The following is a 23,182-nucleotide window of genomic DNA, read 5'->3' as shown; positions in this document are numbered from 1 at the left end:
TATCATATATCAATGGAGCTATCTCAGTTTATGCCAGCTGAGGATCTGGCCCTATGCTATTTTCACTGCTGCCTTTAAGATTATGCCCAGGGATTAAATTTATCCAACTGGATAAAAATCAGAACTGACCTGAACATTTGCCCCAATGTGAACTAAACCTAAAGAGAGAGTTCTGAGGCTCAAAAATGTTAGTTTAAATTTTAATTAAAAAAAATTCTTAGGTGCCTCTGCACTTGCTGATTTCAGCCAAAAAAGAAAAGAAAAGAAAAAAAAGGAGAACGCACTCCTCATCCATTTGTCTCCATGCCCTACTATTATTCCAGACCATGAAACAGAGGTGAAGTGACTTGCCAAAGGTCACACAGTCAGTTAGGCACAGAGTCTAATGGATTCTAGTCTGGAACCTACCTGAGTTATCATTCTACAGTGAAAAAGGGCAATACTGCTAGCCATCCCCACGGGCTCTATCAATCCGCATACTCCCCCCGGCCGAGTCATTCCCATGAGCTCTAGTCATCCTCATACACCCCCCCCTACCCAGCCACCCCCGTGAACTGTATCCACCCCCATACACACCCCTACCTAGCCATCCAGCAGTCATCACTTAGAATCTCCTCAGCACTTAAAACCTGCTTTTCTAATGGGCCTGTCATTTTACACTAAGACAGTATTTCACTTTGCCATTTGATCAGTACTGGGAAAACCCCAAGTACTCTACAAACAAGCACGCTCAGCAGGTAAACTCTGTGATAACGGGGCTGGGTGTTCATTCCCCTCTCCAGAAAGAGCAGAGAGATGGACGCAAAACTCTTTATTTTAACCCTTAAGGCACTGCCCCCTCCTTTTCCCGCCTTCTCCGAAACGTGTGCCTCCATCCCCAGTACGAATGTGACTGGCACATGCTGCGACTTTGGAATGCAATTGATCCCAGACAACCAGCTGGAGGGTCAGTGCTTTCCCAGATCCTAGTGCAGCCCTGCAGCACCACACTGCACACTCCACCAGTTGGTTTGGGCAGAAGGTTATTCTCTCCGGGGCATTTATAATCAATGTACCATGCACTGATAGATGCCTCCTCTATTGTTTGACCATGTGCCCGGATTGGCTGAACAAGTGTGGGAAACATCAACAAGCTTGAGACTCACATATCGGCTTGGCCATTCTGGGTATAAATAGAGGCTGTCACACAGCCTTGTGTTCAGCACAGGAACCCCTGATCCACAGAACTGTGGCCCTAACTGGCAAGGATAAGAATGGCTCCCAGCAACAGCTTCATGGCCCAGGTGGAGGAGAAACTGCTGCCAAAAGAGAAGAATAAAGTAAGTTAAACACTGGACAGGGCTGGAAAGTGAGTGTTAGGTTATATTCAGTGTAACTCCTAATGCATCTGAAACTTCAGAGCCAGTTGGGTGTTTACCTAACCGATTTTATACAAGAACATCAGAGAGATATAATAGAAAGGTGAAAATAAGAATAAACAGACAGATTAGTGATAGAGTAAAAAAAAAAAAAAAAAGATGTAAAGAACGAGAACAAAGATTGGCGTAAAGATGGCGGATGGACATATAGAGGTAAAAAAGAGGAAGACAGATGGACAGACAGACACGCCAGGACCATAGACTTCCTACTGAGTAGAAATTTGTCCTAATGTACGCGGGTGGGAATCAATGGAGATTATGTAAATAAATTGGATCCAACTGTATCCCTAACAACCTGGCCCTTCTCTTGTGCAGCTGAGGAAGCCGGTGGTGGAGAAAATGCGCCGGGACCGGATTAACAGCAGCATCGAGCAGCTGAAACTCCTGCTGGAGAAGGAGTTCCAGAGACACCAGCCCAACTCCAAGCTGGAGAAAGCCGATATCCTGGAAGTGGCAGTCGGCTACTTGAAACAGCAGAGCCAGCTGCAGACACAAAGTGAGTATGCAGCATGCTTTTCACTCACTCACAGATGCTGCTTCCTTGAGGGCCCACTCCTACAAATCTTTGCTCACACAAGTAGACCTTACTCCTGCAGGAGTCAATGGGACGATTTGCATAAGGACTATCCACATGAGCAAGGATTTGTGGGAAATGGCCCCTCATGTTGATCCCTGCAGATGTATTTACACTGCTCAGAGTCTGGACAGACCATTAACATGCTGATTTTCTCCCATTTATTTTCCAGCGTTCAGTCAAAAGAGCCCAGAACAGGATTTTAACACTGGTTACCTGGAGTGCCTGAAGGAAGCTCTGCATTTCCTCTCCTACTGTGAGCCTAAGAAGGAAGCTCAGGCCCGGCTGATCAAGCATTTCTGCAAAGCTCAGACAATTCCAGACAACCTGTGCTCACCCCCCATGCATAGCCCACCTTCACTGCCATGTCTGGTACCCAGGAAGCATCCTTCCCAGAAGAACATCCCTGTGACTGTTGCTGCCATCTGGAGACCATGGTAGACTGGACATTTATGTGTGTGTGTGCTGCAAAACCAAAGGGATCTTTGATTTAATGGTCCCTCTTTAAAGTAGGAAACTTTGATTTCCAGGAGGGGGTTTTATTGTTTGTCATGAGACATGTTCTCTGCAGTAGTTTCCCTTCATGGTGAAGGATGGTGTCTGTATCTTGCAGCAAACATGCTGCCCTTATGGGTGGCTCCTAGCTGAATAGAGGTCCAAGCCCTTTGGCACTTTACAGAGCAAATCTCCCATTGGCTTCCAATCAGAGTTTAGCTCGATAAATGCCCTTTGAAGTCAATGGGAATCTTCATGGATTTCTATGGGCATTGATTCAGGAGCTGCTTTGGCCCTATATTAGGTACTGATCTTCAGAAAGAGGGGGCATTTGAGGATGTAATTTGTATCATAAAGAGAATCTAGCCTTTACCTTTTGAGTGAAAGATTTGATTCAGAAATATTGATGCTTCTGAAGTTCCTATACTATTTTAGTATATGATTACTATAGAGTATAATCTCTTGTGCAAAGTTATTATGATAACGAATGACTGTAGGAGAAATTCTCTTAACATGCAGCATGGGTTAATCTCAGTTGAGGGATAATTGATGCCTTTTGTAAAGGAAGTACCTGCTGTGTATTTTACCTAGTAGGGATGGGAGGTGGGAAATGTGTACTCTACAGTCATTCACTGAATGTGCTGATGAGCTTAACATGCTTTTATAAAGTTGTGATGTTGAAAGTGACATTGGTTCCATTACTGTAAATGTCAATAAAATATTTTTTTTATTCATTGATCTTTTGTTTGAAGTCATTAAAACATAGAATTTTATTGGACAATGTGTGAGGAACATCAGGACTTGAAGTGTGTGAGGTGGGAGTGTCACAAGGGGTCCTGGGAGATCGAGCAAACACATTTTTTCAGAATCAAGCCAGATTGCTTAGGGCCGGGGTGCTCTTTAAGCACTGTTTTATGAACTCTGCTGCTCTCAGATTACAATAGACCACCCCACTTTTTTAGTCTATATCCAGAATGAGGCTCTGTGGGGATGTTGCTGTTTGTAAATGTTGCAAACCCTAACTCCAGTGTGTACACTCATGCAAGCACCTGCACAGATTTCAGTTGGAAGAGAAGCAGGATTTGGCTTAAAAAGATAAACAAAAAAGGTACCAAAAATAAAAGTTACAAAGGCCTAATGTGTATTAAAGGTGAATTGAAATGCTATAGACAGATGTGTAAGATTCCTTAAACCACGCATAGACTTCAAAAATAAAACATCATGAAAAATGTCACTGCCCTCCCTCACCAACCCTGTTAACTTATCTGCCAAGCCCTGAGTTCAGAGTGCTATGCTTCCCCACCCTGCAGGGGTGGGTAGCATGGACAACACCTTATGAACTATGAAGAATTCAGCTCCTTGCTCTGCTCTCGTCTAAACCTGCTCCCACTGAAGTCACTGGCAAAATTCCCATTTCCTTTAATAGGAGAAAATTCAGGGGTCACTTGGTGTTTTGATGTTAACAACTCTTGTTCACAGAAACCTGATTAGGAGAACGCTGGTCTTCACAGGTAACACAAAGCTTCTCCTTCCTCCTTTAAAAGGAAAATTGCAAATCTATAGAATCTCTTAAGGATTTCCTTTTCCAGATTATTTTCTCTTGTTTTCTAAAAGCATTTCACTCTCATTTTTAAGGAATCCAAGTAAGGCTCAGAAATTCAGCATTATAGTCCAGGAAGATCAAGCACAGTGCTGGGAATCAAGAGATTTTGGTACTACTCCCTGCTTTGCCACTGATTTGCTGAGTGACCTCAGGTGAGTCACTTCACCTCTGTGCCTCAGTTTCCCTATCTGTAGGCCTGGGAGGATAGTGCTGTCCCACCCTTTCTAAAGCACTTTGAGATCTCTGAATGACAATTGCTATATGAATGCTAGATGTTATTCTGTATTAACCGTACACTTTTAACTTGGGCTTGTTTGCTTCAAGGAAATACTGCCACACTCCAGCAAGCTTTAAAATATTTAACACAAACCCTATTAGTTGAGATCCAAAAATATGACAGTGACAACTTTGATCTCTCCCCCCACCCCAACAGAGAAAACAAATCCCACATGCCCTCCTAAATGAGGGGTTACAAAAGCCTGAAAACCCCAGCACACCAATTGGGTGACCCAAGCTAAACAAATCCAAGGTGCTAGGCTTCTTGTGAACCACAGATGTGGGTGCAGTAGCCACATTACCAGCCAGGTCTGTTCCCGAGGGCAGGCGAAGGATTAAAATGGACAGGTGTTTTGCTTTAGAAGAGAAGGCTTGTCAATTTCACTCCCTGGGAGTTGGAAAAGAAGCACAAAGGCAGCATTCTATTCTCTACTAGTCTATCCAGGTTCCTGTCCCACCTCATCACTGTAGCATGTACGGCTGTGCATTAAGCGACATGGCTAACATCTGCCAGCTGTTTTCTCTCTCACTCTCTCTCTGAAGTGCTGGATGGGTTGGAAGTATGTCTGTAGTGAGGTGGTTTGTTTGGGGGTGGGGTGATGAAGGTTTGAGGATGCCCATGCTGCTCTGTGTCTTTGTTAGAGATGACAGGTCAGAGAAGTGAAATGTGGGGAGGCCTGTGTTGGTCCTTTGCGCCTGCAGGAGTTTGTTCCAGAGCCTCAGAGCAGCCCCTGAGAAAGCGCTGTCTCCCGCAAAGATGAGCTTCACCCATGTTAGAAAGTTCTACTGTGCCGGAGCAGAAGCAGCGTTGTCCACCATGGTCATAGGCACTAGCTTGGGCTTCGAGAGACATGGGTTCAATTCTGATTTGTCACAGACTTCCTGAGTGACCTTGGGCAAGTCACTCAGTCTACGTCTCAGTCCCCATCTATAAAATCAGTTAATAGCACTTATCTGACTCCCCTGGGTATACGGAAGGTAAGATACATTATAAATTGTGAGGTGCTCAAATAGTGCAGTAGTGACGGGGCGGGGAGGGGGGAAGATAGGTACCTTAGAAGAACTTTTATGTCCATCCTCCACTCAACCATCAGGGACAGAGATTATGGAAAGCCAGGGAAAATGAAGGAAGACAGATGGAGGAGATTTGAGGATGGGAGGGAGAAGCCCCCCGCATTACTTTATTGGGTAACACAAAGCCAGCCTTGAGCACCTTCCCCACTCACTCTCTCACAAAAATATTTCATAGAATTTGTCATGGGTCCAGCCACCTTGTGGGCAGGATGGCACTGCAGCACCCTGCCTCAGTTTCCCCCTCACCTGGGTTTCAATGTAACAAAAGTCCAGACAAACAAGAGTTCTTCCGCCCCACTTGGGCTATTCTTTAACCCACTCCCAAGCCTTCCAGCCTGGGATCTTTTCCCTGCAGGAGCCTCTCTGCCACTCTCTTTGCAGCCTGCAACTTTGCGTTCTGCTTCCCAAAGTCAATCTCAACAATGGTGCCATAGGGGCAAACCATTCTCAGGTGTCCCCGCTGCCCACAGGCATAGTATACCTTCTCTAGTCTCCGTATCTGTGGCTACGGATGTTTTCTTTTGCAGGATCTCCAGTAGGTGCCGCTGCTGTTGCTACTCCTCCAAGATTGCCAGCCATCTTTGCAGATACAACAGTGCCTCCTGCTGCCTCTAAATCCCCCAGGAGAACTTCCTGGATTGGCTTGTGCCACCTGTCCACTTCTAAAAACTGGAACAGGAACCACAGTAGTTACTGCTGACCCCACGGCTTAACTACGGCTGCTGCTCTTTGGCTTCCTCTCCTCCATCCTCTGCTCTAACTAAAGGGGATTCACAGGACAAATCCTGCTGACTGCACCAGTGTTAGAGGTCATCACCCACTGAGCGTCCCCTCATGGCCTAGGGTGCCTCTAGAACAATACAGCATCAGTTCCCCCTTCTCAGGGCATCTCAAAGAACCCTGCAGCCTGGTGTGGCTGCTGCAGTGACTTGGCCCTCTGGCTATGTCATTTAACAGAAGTCCACCCCATCTAGGATATACCTACCAATGCCAAACCAACAACAGAAAAACCCACACAGCATCTACATGCCAGCCTCAAGATGGACCCAGTCCTCCTGTCCTGAGGATCTGGTCTGTCTTCCTACTCTTTTACTAAGCACTGGCAGCAACTCCCAGCACTTCCTTCCTGCACTCTTCCTTCTTCCCTACAGAGAACCCCTCTGCTTCTCTAGGCCCTCTTATCTTTGTTTCCCTAGGCACTGAACTCCATCTCCTCTTAAGGAGCCAGCCACCCAGTGACACAGCTAAACGTTGTTTTCTACAGTCACTTTCAAACCACATCCCTTATCTACGATAAGATTTCCCTCACACTTAAGAAGTGCCACTCCTCCAGAGAAATCCCACTCCCAAGCAAGCTCAGCACGGGATGTTGAGGTTTTACTTTCCCTATCTACAATTCCCAAGGAAATTAAATCTGCACATAACTGTCAAACTGTCAAGCTATTCACGTAGCTGAAGTTGCGTATCTTAGATCGACCCCGCGCGGTAGTGTAGACAAGCCCTTGGAGCTAACCTACATCTACTTGGAGTAAACTGAGCCACAGAACCTTGCTAAAAATCACACCGAGCAACATCACGCATTGATTGAGTTTAAACTGATGAAGTCAGACAGAAAAATAGAAAAGAAAAACTCTGAAAACAAGAGTTTAGGGACTGCTGGGTCTGAGTCTGACCTCGCTTGCGCTGGTTTAAATCAGGAAAAAGTCAGAAAAATTACATCTGTGAAAAACGGGTGTGAGATCAGAATCAAGCCCATAAGGCAGGTGTCTCCTTCCACTCATCCTGGTATAAATTAAGAAGAGAGACGCCTGCATTTCCACTGCCAGGGTTGTACCTGCTCTGTGGATAAAGAGTGAAGTTTATTCTCCTGGGCTGGGCATCCAGCATTACATTCACATAACCCTCTTTTGCATTTTATGCTACTTCCTGACTTCATGTCACCCTGTCTCATGAAAGGTATCGATACTGCGTGTGTGTGTGTGTTTTAAAAGAACAATCATCATCTTTTTCTGCACCTTAGATATCTTAAAATCTAGCCGACAATCTATCCTCAAGCCACCTATTTAGTGTCAAAGAGCATAACATTCCCAAGTTTTAAAAGGGCCTGGATAATACTGATCGATCAATGTGCTCCTTGGGAAAATAGCTCTCCAGATGGTCTATTGGGACAGGAATTGCTGGTAATCACAATGCGGAGTCAAAGAGCGTCACTAATGGGGGCTGTTGTGAGGCACGCTTCTTTTGTGATTCCCTTGAATGTCATAAATAGGGAAGAAAGTGTGGGAAACTCTGAGAAACTCAGGCCCACACTCTGAGGTTAATAGGGTCTTTGTCAGAAGAGTATCCCTGGGCTGTAGGATCAGCATAATAAACACCATGCTTCCCAAGGACGGGAGAGTGCCAAGAATGGGGATAGTTACCCAGGATGAGATGGGAGTTAAAAAAAAAAAAAAAAAAAAAAAAGGGCAACCCTGTATGCATTTGATTGTTATGACTGATAAAATGTTATGGGCCTGATTCTCATCTACACTAAGGCCTGGCCTTACAGCAGGTGGGGGGTCACATGGCCATAGTGTACAGAAGACTCAGCCTTTGTGACATCACTGATTTCTGGTGCCAATTTTTAATCAATACAAAATAATGAACGTAACTAGATAGATCAGTCCCTCTATTCTCCTCAATGATTCTTATCATAGTTTTGAAGCTGTCCTATATTCACAGTGCTGCTATTGACTGTTAACGTGATTCATGATTGAACAAGGCCACTGAGAAAATGAACGTCACAGGTGCAATGGTTTAAGTGCTCAGCCGCAGTCCATCTCTCAAGATCTGGTCCATATTTCACAGCAATGAAATATGACAGGAAGCATTACAATGAAGAGAGTGCACTACATGTCTCCAGTAGCAATTATATGGGTGAAACAAGACAATCACTATGCTCTTGAATGAACTCTCTCAGAAAAAATTATAAAAAAAGACAAAAACACCGTATCACCTGTGAGTGAACACTTCTCACAAAGTGATGGTTCTGTATCTGACTTGTCAGTCCTCATCCTCAAAGGAAGCTTGCACAACACCTTCAAAAGATGAGCCTGGGAGCTTAAATTAATAACTTTGTTAGACATTAAAAATCATGGACTGTTTACAGACACTGGATTTATGGCTTATTACAACAATCCATAACTCACTAACCACCCCTCCCAGCTTTTTCCCTCCTCCTTCTCTCCGCCTTGTGACTGGAGAGGTGTTAACGACCACTTCACCTAGAATAGATCCCTTGAAATGTGTGTTAATCACGTTTGCTAAACAATCTGTTCCACTTTGTATTTAGCTGTGACACTCGGAGTACCTTTCCCAGACCTGAGGAAGAGCTCTGTGTAAACTCAAAAGCTGGTACAATAAAACATATTATCTCACCCACCTTGTCTGTCTAATATCTTGGGATCAACATGGCTACAACACCACTTCATACAAAGAAGAGGGTAATTATTTAGACCACTGCAGTTAGCAGATCTACAAAAATTGGAATTACCTGATTAGTACAATCTAGATTCCAGTGTCTTTTGTGCATGTTGTGGTTTGTTTCTTTAAATCTATCATTCCAGTAACAATGGAGGGGAAGGGAACCATTGGGGGGGGAGGGGGGGAGACATAACGATTTTTGTGAGTCTCACGCAAACCAACATTCTCTGCTTCCCCTACAGTTACTGCTAGTTGAAAGCCACAAACCCCTCCCACAATGGGTGATCTTGGAGCACAAGCACGTTTTTAACAGGACAAACTGCTACAGAAACTGAACTTTTCAGCTTCCCTTTAAAAAGCAAAACTAAACAAAAAATAGCCATGTTTGCCAGATGGAAACAAGACCAACATTTTAGTTACTAACCTTTTATTAAAGACAAATAGACTGTTGACAATACAAATTATTTTCTTCCAGAAGGGCAAATATCTTAGATGTCCACGAAAGCTTATGCCCAAATAAATTTGTTAGTCTAAGGTGCCACAAGGACTCCTCATTGTTTTTGCACAGACTAACACAGCTACCACTCTGAATAGACCATGTATTTTTCATTCAAATTGACTCCTAAAATGTGTTGCAGGGTTAAAGAAAATAAGACAATGATGTTACATGGGATAAACTAAAAAAAGTGGTGCAAAGGACATTAGATAGAGGCAGACAAATTTATCCCTGGGGTAACTTCATTGATGGCAATACCACAGGGAAGAATTTGACCTACTGAATAGACTACTTACATAAAGATATGTTGATGCATAAAGATGCTTTGCAGGTGCTCAAATGTAATAGTGAATATTTGGGGGGAGAGGAGAATATGACTCCAGCTAAAGTACAGTAGCATCCCATTCTAATCACCTTGATGCTCTGATTTCCACCATATTCAGAGGTGATAATGATTATACAGTCAGTGTTTGTTCTTCCTTATGGAAATAAATAAAATATACATTACATACGAATCTACTTATGCGGCAGCCTTAAATTAGGGATTTTATTAATCTGAGATTACCGTGTGAGGAAATACTAATTCACAAATATTCACTTACCATAAAGTATTTAGAACTGCATAATACAATCAAAGCAAATATGAAAGGACTGGCTTATTTCTTTGATTTGTGAATGGGGAGGGGGGTGAGGAGGAAAACGCGGGGGTGGTGCTAGAGCTCTGGTCTTTTCCAACTGATGACACAGAGAGAGGGAAGCTGGAGTTTGTAACCCCAGAGACTTGTTGTTTTGTGCATGCAATGCAAGGCAGCCTGCCTAGTTCACCATTCACCTCAGATGGTGTGAGTCCGGAATTTTGAGAGTTTCCCACACATTGCTCCATTCACAGTGTTAAACTGTCAACAATAGAAGTGTGCCTCTGCGGGTCCTGAGCAGAAAGCTAATGCCTTCTATACCATCTGGCCAGCACTCGGAGAAAGGGATAATGCTTTAATCAATAAGGGCTGGTTCAGTCCTTTGCGTTCCCGGGCATTGTGCCGGGGAGAGGATGGCATTATTTAAAACCACTCATTTCATATTTTCAGAACTGAAAATTGGATCAAAAGCTTCTCTGGCTGAAGGAAACCTCCCACCTCATGGTGCCCTTCTGCTGCTGAAAACACATCCCCTCTCATCCAGCGTGTGGCAGGACTTCCTGTCCAATGCATGTGACATACTGCTGATCCCGTACAGAGCTTTGTATTATATTTTCACTGTGAGATACAACACTGATCAAAATGTGTGTCGTCCTGTATTGGCTAATATAAAAAAATAATAAGTAATAATAATAATAATTCAAAATGTATAAAGTGACCTAGAGGCAGACTTTTAAGGGACTTGTGTTGCTGAGTCACCCACGTGCTTTGAAAAACAATAAAAAATAATGAATAAGCTATTAACATCTAACACGCCCTGGGGTAACTGACCTATGGAACTCATTGTCACATGAAGTCATGGAGTTAACTACTATAGCAACTGATTCATAAAAACAGCTAGATAACTTTATGGCCCAACTTGATGATCACTTTAGATAAGCTATTACCAGCAGGAGAGTGGGGTGGGAGGAGGTATTGTTTCATGGTGTCTGTGTATATAATGTCTTCTGCAATTTCCACAGTATGCATCCGATGAAGTGAGCTGTGGCTCACGAAAGCTCATGCTCAAATAAATTGGTTAGTCTCTAAGGTGCCACAAGTCCTCCTTTTCTTTTTGACAAAATTTTATGACCAGTAAAATATACTTTGCAGGATTTCAAACTTTAACAGATTCGCCCTTTCAGCAACGGTGTGTGTGTTATTATTTACATGCAGCCATACGTGATACCATTGTTAGCCCAATTTTTCATATGGGGAAACTGAAGTATGGAGAGGTCATACAATGAGCTTAGAGAAAAAGGTTTATTTATTTTTTCTCTGCATTTTAAAAGGTTGACAAAGAGTGTTAGATGAGGCTTTCATTAACGTCTTTGTAACAATGGGAAACTGAGGCACGTAGAAAATCAGGTCCTTAATCTGTGAACAGCAGAGCTGAAGAGCTGGGTTCTGTGAAAGGAAGCCTGGCTTAGGGAATAGAGCACTGGACTGGGACTCAGGACATCTGTATTCTATTCCTGTCTTGGCCATTGACACACAGGATGATCTTAGACTCAGACTTTAAGGCCAGGAGGGAACATCATGATCATCTAGTCTGACCTCCCACACATCACAGGCCACAGAATCTCATCTACCCTGTAGTAGGCCCATCACCTCTGTCTGAGTTACTGACGTCCTCAAATCTTGATCTAAGGGTTTCATGTTACAGAGAATCCCCCACTTACTTTAGTTGGAAAAACAAAACAAAACAAAAACCCCACAAGTGACCCATGCCCCACACCACAGAGGAAGGCAAAGTCACTCCCCCCCCCGCACCTCAGTTTCTCCATCTGTAAAATGGGAATAGTGATACTGTGAGATCTACTGCTGAAGAGCACTATATAAGTGCTAAGATGTTATTATTTCTGGCTCTGGGTACTCTCTCAGGCCCCAGCTTACAATTCTGGAATGTGTAGCTCCTGAGAGGACAAATTTGCACTCACCAAACCCCATTGAAATCAATGGTGCTCCAAGCAAACATGGCAGTTTGACCAGGCATGATAGAAAGAATTGGTGCCTCTGTCAAAACAAGATCTCACATACTTGCTCTGACACCACATGATTCTAGATTCTAACATCATGGCTCAGGTCAGCAGGTGACTGTGCCTCTGGTGTGGTAGAGAGTGGAACTTACTGACATCTCAGACCCTCCCTAGAGAGTGAAACTTACTGACATCTCAGACCCTCCCACTCCACTTTAAATGGCATCTTAAACCTTTCCCCCCCAAAAGGTGTTTTTAGTGTGACCACGAGTGGTTCCTTTCTGTTACCATCCCCCGTATTTCCTGTGTGCATGTTGTGTGACTTTGGGGGTGGTTTTTTCCAGTACACTACTTCTGATTGTTCTTTAGGATTATACTATTCAATTGCAGTGCACCCTCTGAACCTATGTGTGTAGCTGTGTGTGTGTCTGATGGGGAATCGCAGCAATGTAGGACTGGACAGCTGAGGCGGGACTGCGTATTATCTGGACCACCTCTGGCCTGCTTTTAAAAACCTCCACTGATGTAGACTCCACAAACTCCCTAGGCAATTTGTTCCAGTGCTTAACTACCCTGACAATGAGGAAGTTTTCCCTAATTTCCAACCTAAACCTCCCTTGCTGTAATTTAAGCCCATTGCTTCTTGTCCTGGCCTTATTGGTTAAGAAGAACAATTTATCACCCACCTCTTTATAACAACCTTTTATGTCATTTTACGACTTGAAGGCTGTTAAGCAATGCTTTAACCATTAAACAGTGAGGATGATGATTACATTGATGATATAAATTAAGAAAGAAACATGAATCTGGGTCTATATGTTTTATTAATAGTCAAAATACTCATGAGTGCAGGGCCTGTGGTAAGGGAAGAAGTGACCAGAAAAGCATTTCTCTAAGCCAGTTTAATCACTGAGCCAGCGTCTCTGGAACAGGATCCAAGATTTCTGGCATCAGGTCAGATGAAAAACAAAACAAATATTATTTATTTCTTTAGAAAATATTCCCATGGTCAGATGACTGCCCACCCGTGTGCTATTCTCACACTTCCCTGTGGCAGATTTGACTGTGCCAAATATATCTAATGCATATGGGGTATAAAACAGTCAAACATATTGGAAAAAAAATGGTGCTTGTATGTGAGAGAGACAGAGAGAGAGACTGGACTAGGAGTCAGGAAATCTTGCAGTATTATAGCCATTTTGCAGATAGGATAATTGAGGCCAAGTGTGGGTGAGGGCATGATTTCCTTGGTGCCCCAGTTTCCCCATGTGTTAAGGAGGATATTCCTCTATTGCACATGGGGGCTGAGGCACAGGAGAGTGTTGTGAGGCTTAGTTCATGATTGTTTGTCTAATGCTCTGAGATGTCAAATGGAAGATGTCAGGGAAGGGCAAAGCAACTATTAATTATTACTGTACAGATTTGCCAGACCATCATAGGAGGAATTGAGATTGCCCAGAAAAAAAAGCAAAAAAGAAAGATTTAAGACTTTTAAAGAATGACAGAGGAACCAAAATGTCTATAAAAGATGGGGAGAAAAGCATTTTGAACTGTATCTTTCTTAAAAAGATCCCCTCCCCAAAAACATGTGTTTTCCCTTTTGATTTTGATCACAGTTGCCTGAAAATTGACAAGCACTGTATTCATCTAAGCACGGTTTAATGTCAATGAAAATGTTTAGTCTCTCTAATTCTGCACTTTTCCCTTTACAGCTTCTTTTCTGGGCACAGGAAAGTAGGGGACATTTTCCCTTCCAGGGAGCTGTCTTCTGTGCTTAATTTCACCGCAGCCTGGGAAAAGGCAGCATATTGAGATGTTGATGTTCCCAACATCAGGCACAAGACTGATTATAATGACGACGAATGCTTTCCCACGTTCCCTCCAAGGCCAGTCTCTATTGTGTAGCATGCTCCCCAGTCCACCTGCTCCTTTGGGAGCAGAGTATTATCCCCAGGCAATTCACAGTCAATTTACCATGCTGTAATAGATGCTTTCTCTATTGTCCTGGTAAATGCATGGATTGGCTAGTGAGTGTGGGAAACTCAAAGAAGCTTAGGACCCAGACATTTGTATGCAGCTTAGGGGTATAAATAGAAGAGCTTTCCAGACCTCTCTGCACTGGCTAAACAGCAAGATTGGACGTGAAACTTGCACTTGAAAATTTGGGATAATGGCACCCAATACTATCTCACTGGAAATCTTAACATCCAAAGAGAAAAACAGAGTAAGTATCCACTGCATATTGCAACATGCACTGATTAAAGGGCAAGTGGTTGATACAGGCTGAGCTGATTACACAGAGAAGATGGGAAATGGATGGAAAAGAGAAATGTGGTCACTAACTTTCTCTCCCCTCTTGTGTTACAGCTGAGAAAGCCGATTGTAGAGAAGCTGCGCCGGGACCGGATTAACAGTAGCATCGAGCAGCTGAAACTCCTGCTGGAGGAGGAGTTCCAGAGACACCAGCCCAACTCCAAGCTGGAGAAAGCTGACATCCTGGAGATGACTGTCAGCTACCTAAAATACAGTCAAAGTAAGTGCCTTCCCCTTTGCTTCTAAATAACTCCTCTGTGCTGCATTTATCCCCGGTCCAAACTCCAGCCTAGATATCCCTATCTAAAACCCATCTCCATCTTTTCTCTCTTCCCAGATTTTGCATCCACTTCTACAAGCCTGCAGCAGGATTACAGTGAAGGGTATTCCTGGTGCCTCAAAGAGGCTCTGCAGTTCTTGTCTCTCCATTCTGCGAACACAGAAACCCAGATGAAACTGCTGTGCCACTTCCAAAGGCCTAAAGTTACAGCCAAGGACTCAAATTCTCCAGCTCCATCCTCTGCAGCCCACCAAATGTCTGCAAAACAAGCAGCACTGAAACCCACCAGCAGACTTTGGAGGCCCTGGTAGATTAGAAGGACTTCTGTATGGTTTCTGGACATTCACTCATATTCCAGAGGAGACTGTGACTTGCTGTACAAGTCCTCTCACTCCTCTAATGAGTAGGGAAGAATACTTTCCTTTTACAGAGCATACTTATGCTTGGATGTCAGTTTCCCTTCTAGAAGGATCTAAATGCTCCCACCACACGGAGAGGTAGCTATTCTAAAAGAATGTGCAAAGTAATCCTCATGGTAGGATGATTGAGGAGTTGTTCAAAAGGGAACTTTTAATGGTTTTTTAACCTTGCTGAGGTTTTTGAGTGTATTTGTTTAGAAAGAAGTAACTTCTAGGAAGTTTAGGCTACAGTTTTCAAAAGTGTCCACTCAACTGGAGTGCCTCCAATTTTAGCGGCCCAACCTGAGACTCACAGAACTTTGATTTTCGAAGCGTGCAGCATCCCACTCCACTTGATTTCAACTGGAATTGTGGGAGTTCACCGCTTGTGAAAAATCAATGTCCCACAAATCACAAGGTGAGCATCCAATCTTAGTGGGCACCTTTGAAAATCTGGCTCTCATATTGTTGTTGTAAGGGGTTCTATAATGTTTATAGAGTTTATTGAGTGTATTTGGAAAAGTGTTACACCATAACTCAAGCTACGTAGAGGAGATTCTTCAGGATGTATTACTCTTAAAAGCAGAGTATTGTTTGTTATGTTCAGGATATGCAATGCCTTTTATAAAGGCAGTAACTTGTTTTGTATCCTCATAGGAAGGAAAGTATCGACTTGTGTTGTCGGTTTTACAAGAAATATTTAGCAAAAGTCTTTCATGAAAGGCAACTGTACAAGTTATATTTACATTTTTGGTACCATAATGTTATGGAAGATAGTCTATTCACTATAATCCTCAGAGGATGCTGTGATGTGTATCTGTCAGGTGCACCGATTGTATGATCTGTGTTTGAAACCATTTTGAATTTCAAAAGTTGCAGAAACTTTGCACACTGTTAAAATAAAATCTGATTACTGAATCTATATGCAGCAAGCTATTCTCTCCTGTGTAGAAATCCCTAACTGATGCCCCTTTGACAGAGGCTTCACAGGATAGTGCTGTTTAAAGAACTACCATAGGAGACCTCACAACAGATACACAAAGATCACAGTTCAGCTGTGGAGCAACCCAGATTTGTACAGTTTGATCTAAGGCACTGTAATTTGAATGACTCCTATTGATTAACACACAGAATGGCACTGACAAGATCCAGAAGGAGCCATAGTCAGCCGTCCTCAGCAGTGAGGAAAGCGTGAATAGGGATTACTCATGTGAGTAAGGGTTTGCAGGATCAAGCACTCACATTCTATAATGCAGCAGAATGCCCACCCTCAATACTCACTATCCAGAGTCAGAGGATTTCTTTAATTCAGAGGGGAAATGTTTTAATGGGCCATTTGGTGTCTGCCTTTGGGTTTAATAAGGCAAATCCACTATACTCATGGCTGGTATCCCTGGGTTGTTGAGACTGCGCCAGGAGACAGTGAGGGGAAAGCAAAGCCCTCGCTAAGGGGAAGAGTCCAATAAATATGATTCTATAGCAGACTTCTCATAGATCTCATATTCATTTAACAAGGCTGCTCACAAATTAGTTCAAAGACTGAGACACTTAACTTTAGTACTGTACTTTTAGCTGATCGTTTTGCAGCTTCTTAGTCACATGCTAGATATACCCCTTTAACAAACAAAATAAAAAACCTTGCAGACGTCCAACAATAATATTAAGCCCTTACATATTATGATTCCCACTTTAGATATAGAAGAACTGAGACAGAGATTAAAGTAAAAATATTCTGAACAAGCCCCTAATCTTCAGATGCCCAATTTCAGATGTCTAAGACCCGATTTTCCAAGGTGATAAAGGTATACAGTTTCACTGACTTCAACTGGAGTTGTGAGCGCTCAGCACCTTCAGAAATCACTCCCCCAAAATGAAGGCAACCAAACGTCACTAGACACTTAGACCCAAGTGACTTACCCAACATCACAGAAAAGGTGAGTGTCACAGCTGGATTTAACTCAGGAGCTCTTGGGTCTCGGTCCCATATTCAGACTGATAGGTCCGGGGTGGCTCTGATGTATCTATGAATGAGAAAAATGAGGGCCATCATTTTAGAAACAGAGAATCCACTTCAAGTAAGGAAGAAATAACTTCCTAAGTGAAAATAAACTTTGCTAGGCACTTAATGTTTAATTCCCTGCTTTTTATATATTAAATAGATGTGGGGCAGCAACAGTCAGTAGTACGAGATGCAGCAAAATTTAAATCCAAATGGTTTTCCACATAAAGCAGAAATATTTGTAGCTATTTAATTCTTCCTTGCGGGGAAAAGCCAGTATACCTGGGGCTTGAACCCACAACACTGATATGAATGGGAGCAGTATTAGGGCCACAGAGTGGGAAAGTTAGAGGCTACAAAACTCAAACTATATGTTAGGCCAACAAGGTATCCCTTTATTCAGAGAAAAAGGAATACTGGGAGCTATTAAGCTGATGATAACCCTTAACTCTCCCTCATTTCAGTTAAACCCAAATGTACCTCCATTCCGCACCAACCTGCCTTTACCTCATATTTGTTAGTGCAAATGTTTTACCTGAGAATGCAGAAGCACATAGGCAAGGAGCTAGAAAATGGTGTTTGCAATAAGGGAATGTATCCCACCTAGAATCACAGAAATTAGAGGTCTGTCAGGTCTCATCTAATGTGTCTCCTACAGCACATTTGCTAGTATTTTGTCTAGTCCTGTATAAATATCTCAATCGTTGGAGTTTCCAGCAATGCTCCTGCATCAATGTAAGCTCTATGTATTGCCACTTCTCTTGCTGTTTGCCCTATCGCTAGTTTATGACAGGTAGAGACATTTGTTTGACTCTGACTTTACCCTCCCAAAACTCCTGTCTTCTTTACCCACATTGAACCATCACTCCAGTTTTGACTTATATGTTTTCCGGGAGGGATCATGTGATGTTTGCTGCACAAGCAGAACTGTAATCTCCAACTGTGCTATGCCACCCTGTGGCCCAGTTCAAGCACTGTGTCAGTATGAAACAGCAATATTAAGGAAAGCTGCAACACCTTTCTCATTTGGGTGGGTTTGGGGGTCTTCAGATTAGCTATCAAAAGATAATGTGTTACTGAATCCATTAGCAAAAATTTGTCCTCAATTTTTTGTGCAATACCTGGAAAAATCTCCTTTTCTCTCACCAAAAATGGAGCGGGGATACGAACTCTCTCAAGAGCAGGGAGGACCTGCAAACTACGAGTATTTATTTGGGGTGATCTACTGTAAGTGCAAGATATTATAGTGTACTAGTATTATTAACAACAATTTATGATCATAAGGTACTTTGAGATCCTTGGATGAGAGACCCATAGAAAGTATCATTGCTAATAAAAATAAATGATGATGCTATATTAGAGAAGAGGCAAACAGATTATTTGTATGAATGTGCCTTTTCCCCTCAATAACTTTGGGACTTCAGATGAAATGGAACACAAACCCCCAACACACCCCCTACCACCTCTTCAGTAACTTTGTGGGCTGAGCACGAAATGGGGCCAGGTGGAAACCCCTCAGCAACTCTGAGGTGCAAATAAAAGTGAATCCAGACCCTCACACACCTATAACGTTGTAGACCATAGATCTAGACCCCTGTAACTTTTGGGGAGGGGCAGGCAGATTATTTGGCATCAAAGTTCTAACCTACCAATAACTTTATAAGGTAAAAAATATGGAGCCCAGTTCCACCCCCTCATAACTTTGTCGGCTGCAGATATAATGGGGCCACGATCCACCTTCTCACACCGCCCTGGGCAAAAAGGATGAATGCTGGCAAAGCTTTAGGGAGCCCCGGCCTGACCTCATTTGCATAATATGGGCACCATATCATATTGATATGTAAATATATGCGCATATATTTGCATACCGATGAGGCCTGACAAGGTGGTGGGTGGCGTTCAAAATGGCGGAGCGGGGCGGGCGAGGTACCAGCAGCGGCAGTGACAGCAGCCTGGACAAGAGCATCACTCTCCCGCCTGACGAGATCTTCCGCAACCTGGAGAACGCCAAGTGCTTCGCCATAGACATCGGTAACCGGGCGGGCGCCTCGGGGGCGGCAGCGGTCGAGGGCGGGGAGCGGCTCTGACCGCTCAGGGAAACCGCCGGGACGGGCAGCCAGTGGCGCGCAGGGCACCTTGGGAAATGCAGTCCCGCTGGGCGCGACGCACACTGCCTGGAGCGGGAGAGGGACTACGGCTCCCGGCGTGCGCCGCGGCGGGCTGGCGGAGCGGGACATGACGGGAGTTGTGGTCCAGAGGCTCTCCCGCGGCGAGGCGGAGGGCGGGCAGTCGAACTACGAGTCCCAGCATGCCGCCGGGGGCTGCTAACGGGCCGGCCGGGGTGGTAAACAGGCTGGGACCCGCTGAGGGGGAGACGAAAGGGGGCCGGAGGACAGCAGCCTAGGAGAGGGGGCGACCCCGGGGAGGGGGCTAGGGGACGGGCCCCTCTGAGGGAGGCCTCCGCAGCGTCCAGGGAGAGGAGTGGAAGGGGTTAGCCCCCGTGAGGGGGGGCCGGGCTGCCTCGGCGCGGGCGGGCGCGCGATTCGGGAGAGCGGGCCTGGAGGCAGAACTTGGCGCACACATCAGGCTAACCCAGGGCTCGGCCCCAGGCTCCCACCCGGGGACCCAGGGTTCAAGCCCTGCTGCTTTTCAGTGTAGATGCAGCCCCTCCGGACTTGTGCTCGGGGGCGTCCTTCAGAAGTATTTGACAGGCCCAGGGGCTGACTTTCTTTGTCCTCTGGACAGTTAAGCTTGGTGGGCCGTCAGGTTTCCCCATGCTGCCCCGCAAACAAAGGCGAGAGGGGGCTAGGACGACTGGGATACGCCTCGTTGAACTCTGGGCCGCGTAGATGCTGGAGCCCCAGGTTGAGCTGGGGGTTCAACTTTTCCTAACCTCAGATTATAAATGAGCGTAGGGATACTCAAAACCTAGGCTGACAACCCCAAGGTCTGCTAATGTGAGTTGTACTAACCCTGAGCTTACATTGTAGACAAACTCCGATGCTGTTGTCTTCTACCCACCCCCTCAAAAAAACACATTCAGGAGAAAGACATAGCTAACAATACTATGTCTTTTTTTCCTGATTTTCCTCCTGCTTTCCCCCTCCCCTTGCTTTAGGGAGAATGTAAGGACTGTGGGGGCGATGGTGGAGGAAAGGCTAATTTCTGAATTTATAATATGCCAGTAGCCTATCTATATTGACAGCTGGATGTGTATGCATTTCTCACAGCCACCCAGGGAGATGGGATTTTTCCAGTGATGAGCTGCCAAAATCTTAACAACGAGGGGGTTGTTGCCCACCCCTGCCCCATCCACCCCCCTCCTCTGTCCCCTGACTGCCCCCAGAACTGGGCAGGAGGGTCTCATGGGCCACCGTAGTGGGTGCCCACCCCACCCCTAAGAGCCAGAGGGACCTGCCGGGGGCGAGGTGGGGAGTCCCGGTGGTGCTTACCTGGGGCAGCTCCCAGGAAGCATCCCGCAGGTCCCTCTGGCTCCTAGGGGTGGGAGAGCGTAGCTAGGGGGGGAGCAGGGGGAGCAGTCGCTCCCCCACTGATCACATCAAAAGTGGCACCTTAGGCACTGACTCCCTGGGTGCACCGGGGCTGAAGCACCCACGGGGAAAATTGGTGGGTGCAGAGCACCCACGGGGAAAATTGGTGGGTGCAGAGCACCCACCGGCAGCTCCCCACCCTGTGCCCGGCCCCAGCTCACCTCACCTCCTCTCCACCTCCTCCCTTCAGCTGATTCGCTGCACCCACCAAATTTTCCCCTTGGGTGCTCCAGCCCCGGTGCACGCAGGCTGGAGCACCCATGGAGTCGGCGCCTAAGGCGCCACTTTTGACTGGTTAAATTTAGAAGCCCTTTTAGAACCAGTTGTCCCCCGCAGAACAACCAGTTCTAAAAGGGCTTCTAAATTTAACAACTGGTTCTAGCAAACTGGTGCGAACCGGCTCCAGCTCACCACTGGATATTTCTCTGTGAAAGTACCAGTATGCACTGGTGAAACCCCAATGGGCATATACACAAAGGTTTTGACATCTTGGACCAAGGTGCATAGCATGTCACAATATAATCAAAAAATGAAAACAAACAAATGGGAAGATGAAACTACTATGTTACATGTTGGGACACTGTCGAACCTTTATGCCAGGGAACAGAGGCTGAAGGGATAGATTTCCCCCAGCTTTTCATATTCCTTGCCAGCACTTGATCATTGCAAGAATGGCACAAAAGGAGACAGGATACTTCTCTAGGTGCAAGTGAAGCAGCTCAGGGTTAAATTCCTGCATGTACTAGGGACCACTCCTGCTGCTTTTATATAAGTCTAGGGGAGTGGAATTGTCGCTTTCTAAGAGGAAAAATGCAAATGGTCCAGAGAGTCCTGTGGCACCTTATAGACAGACGTATTGGAGCATAAGCTTTCATGGGTGAATACCCACTTCGTCAGATGCATGTCTTATTGCTCCAAGTGTTACAAGTCAGTGGAGTTGTTTTGAGTTCTTTATTAAGCAACACTTTTTCCCCCATTAGATGTGCAGTTAGTTTCAATTCAGGGTCTGCATTTGACACTGTCTAGAACTGCAGACTAAATCACATGATGTGTGTGTGTGTGTCAGTGTCCGGATGGAAGGGAAGGGGGACAAGGGTGTATTAGCATCTGATCACCCGTTGTAATTCCTCTGAAAGGGACAGTTATTTATTCTTTAATTTTAGCCCCTATTCAGTAAACATAATAAATTAATGTTACCTTTCAGTGGGTCAGAGTAGAATTAAAGCAGTGGATTAGCTATAAACCCCAGGCACAGTGGGTGTCCAACACAGGTTTTTAAGTCTTTACAAACTGGGAAAATAAAGCTAAAAGCAATTTAGCTAGATAGAGAATTGCAGTGCAAGGTAGATATCAAGAAATAACTTTGTACTTCTGCAGTGCCTTTCATCTAGGGATCTCAAAGTGCTTTACAAACACCACTTTAATTTCAAAGCATCCCTATCTCTTGTATTTCCCTATTTTTAGAGGTTGGGAAGGTAAATGTACCTTCTCAGCAGAGATCCATCATGCGTGTGTTGATCTCTGAATTTCTATTTTGAAGTTAAAACTAGGAGAAGGGTAAAAAGTTATTTTCTTATCAACTGGAAGTGACAGTTTCAGCTGATGCATCAGAATGGGATCTCAGAAGGTCTGAGGGTTATTAAGTTTCACTGCTTTTGTTACCATAGATGGTCATCATTGGTCTTGTGGAACTGACCATCATATGCGGCTTAATCTATCTGGAACTCAGTGTCTCCTCTGTACCACTTTTCAAAAACAAAAAAACCCCACTTTCCTCATTTGCCTAAATTACAAATCTTTAGTGCTGCAAATTTTAGTTTGCAGAAGCATGACACTGAATTTACCAATGGGGGATGTGTGCAGTCCAGGAATCAGTTAGTGAAGCAGTATGATATGGCTTAGTGCATACAGATTTTCACTTGGAGTTTGGAAAAATCACAGGCTGTGTCTGAGAGATTTGGCAGTTCAGCATCCGGAACGCTGCTGTCGACCACAAGAGTGCATTGTATGTTTTCTAAGAGAAATGCAGATCTTAATAAGGGGACACCTCTCCAAATAGTTGGATGAGAGAGATAGGGTGGAGAATTAATTGTACAGTTATTTGCAAAACAGCAGCACGAGACCTAGAACTCTCCTAGGCTCTCTTCTAAGAGGAAAGGAGACACTATCTTCCTTCAGGATCTGTGATTCTAAATGCTTTTCCCTGTGTTGGCTACAACATATCACTGGCATCCTTCGGTGCAAGGTTTAAGATGTGTTTCTTTCTATGTAGGTGTGTGGGGGTGGAGGGAGGGAGTTGTGCGATGTGTAGCCCATAATACCTTTTAAATCATATTTTCTACTTGCGGTTAAAATAGGGGTTTATTTTCCTCTCAGATTGCCCAGAGGCTTTTGGGCATTGGCTTCTGTAAATTAACATCTGTCCAAAAGTCAGAAGCTAAAATAAAATTATGAAGGAAACTGATGTGCTAGTACAGTGCTGGCTAAAGAGTTTTAAAAACTTGGTTCCAGTCACTGCTCAGATTTTGGTTCTCTGTGTGTTCTTGGTGATGCTGGGTTTCTTGGGGCATAGGCAATGCTGATCCATTTT

General features: G+C 44.5%; 4 protein-coding genes across 4 annotated transcripts in view; 3 read left to right on the top strand and 1 right to left on the bottom strand.

The window, feature by feature from the left end:
• The window catches only part of LOC102934666 (transcription factor HES-5), a 36,115-nt gene extending 17,066 nt beyond the window's left edge, over nucleotides 1–19,049 (bottom strand). Inside the window, exons 1-2 of the mRNA XM_043531643.1 lie at nucleotides 18,910–19,049; nucleotides 16,960–17,063 (exon numbers count right to left, since the gene is read on the bottom strand). The gene's annotated coding sequence lies outside the window, so the exon portion shown is untranslated. The remainder of the gene's footprint in view (nucleotides 1–16,959; nucleotides 17,064–18,909) is intronic.
• LOC102934879 (transcription factor HES-5) lies at nucleotides 901–3,219 on the top strand. The gene is made up of 3 exons (XM_007070167.3): nucleotides 901–1,319; nucleotides 1,734–1,914; nucleotides 2,165–3,219. The coding sequence occupies exons 1-3, from the start codon at nucleotides 1,254–1,256 to the stop codon at nucleotides 2,431–2,433; spliced, it is 516 nt and encodes a 171-aa protein (XP_007070229.1). The 5' UTR covers nucleotides 901–1,253; the 3' UTR covers nucleotides 2,434–3,219.
• HES5 (hes family bHLH transcription factor 5) lies at nucleotides 14,166–17,144 on the top strand. Its single transcript, XM_007070168.3, has 3 exons — nucleotides 14,166–14,275; nucleotides 14,419–14,584; nucleotides 14,702–17,144. The coding sequence occupies exons 1-3, from the start codon at nucleotides 14,222–14,224 to the stop codon at nucleotides 14,953–14,955; spliced, it is 474 nt and encodes a 157-aa protein (XP_007070230.1). The 5' UTR covers nucleotides 14,166–14,221; the 3' UTR covers nucleotides 14,956–17,144.
• Nucleotides 18,941–23,182, top strand: part of PANK4 (pantothenate kinase 4 (inactive)) — a 30,896-nt gene continuing 26,654 nt past the window's right edge. The window contains exon 1 of the mRNA XM_007070169.4: nucleotides 18,941–19,072. Coding sequence (XP_007070231.1) covers nucleotides 18,946–19,072 — 127 coding nt within the window. The 5' untranslated portion in view covers nucleotides 18,941–18,945. The remainder of the gene's footprint in view (nucleotides 19,073–23,182) is intronic.

This window comes from Chelonia mydas, chromosome 18 (assembly GCF_015237465.2).
Source record: "Chelonia mydas isolate rCheMyd1 chromosome 18, rCheMyd1.pri.v2, whole genome shotgun sequence".
In the NCBI taxonomy this organism is placed as follows: Eukaryota; Metazoa; Chordata; order Testudines; family Cheloniidae; genus Chelonia; species Chelonia mydas.
The sequence above is the reverse complement of the archived record's forward strand: the minus strand, read 5'-3'. Positions and strand labels throughout refer to the sequence as shown.

Excerpts from the sequence above, each read along its gene's own strand:
- HES5 (XM_007070168.3), top strand. The coding sequence starts at position 14,222 with ATGGCACCCAATACTATCTCACTGGAAATCTTAACATCCAAAGAGAAA. Across the intron at positions 14,276-14,418 it reads CATCCAAAGAGAAAAACAGA|CTGAGAAAGCCGATTGTAGA; the intron begins GTAAGTATCCAC and ends CTTGTGTTACAG. Across the intron at positions 14,585-14,701 it reads CTACCTAAAATACAGTCAAA|ATTTTGCATCCACTTCTACA; the intron begins GTAAGTGCCTTC and ends CTCTCTTCCCAG.
- LOC102934879 (XM_007070167.3), top strand. The coding sequence starts at position 1,254 with ATGGCTCCCAGCAACAGCTTCATGGCCCAGGTGGAGGAGAAACTGCTG. Across the intron at positions 1,320-1,733 it reads TGCCAAAAGAGAAGAATAAA|CTGAGGAAGCCGGTGGTGGA; the intron begins GTAAGTTAAACA and ends TCTCTTGTGCAG. Across the intron at positions 1,915-2,164 it reads GAGCCAGCTGCAGACACAAA|CGTTCAGTCAAAAGAGCCCA; the intron begins GTGAGTATGCAG and ends TTTATTTTCCAG.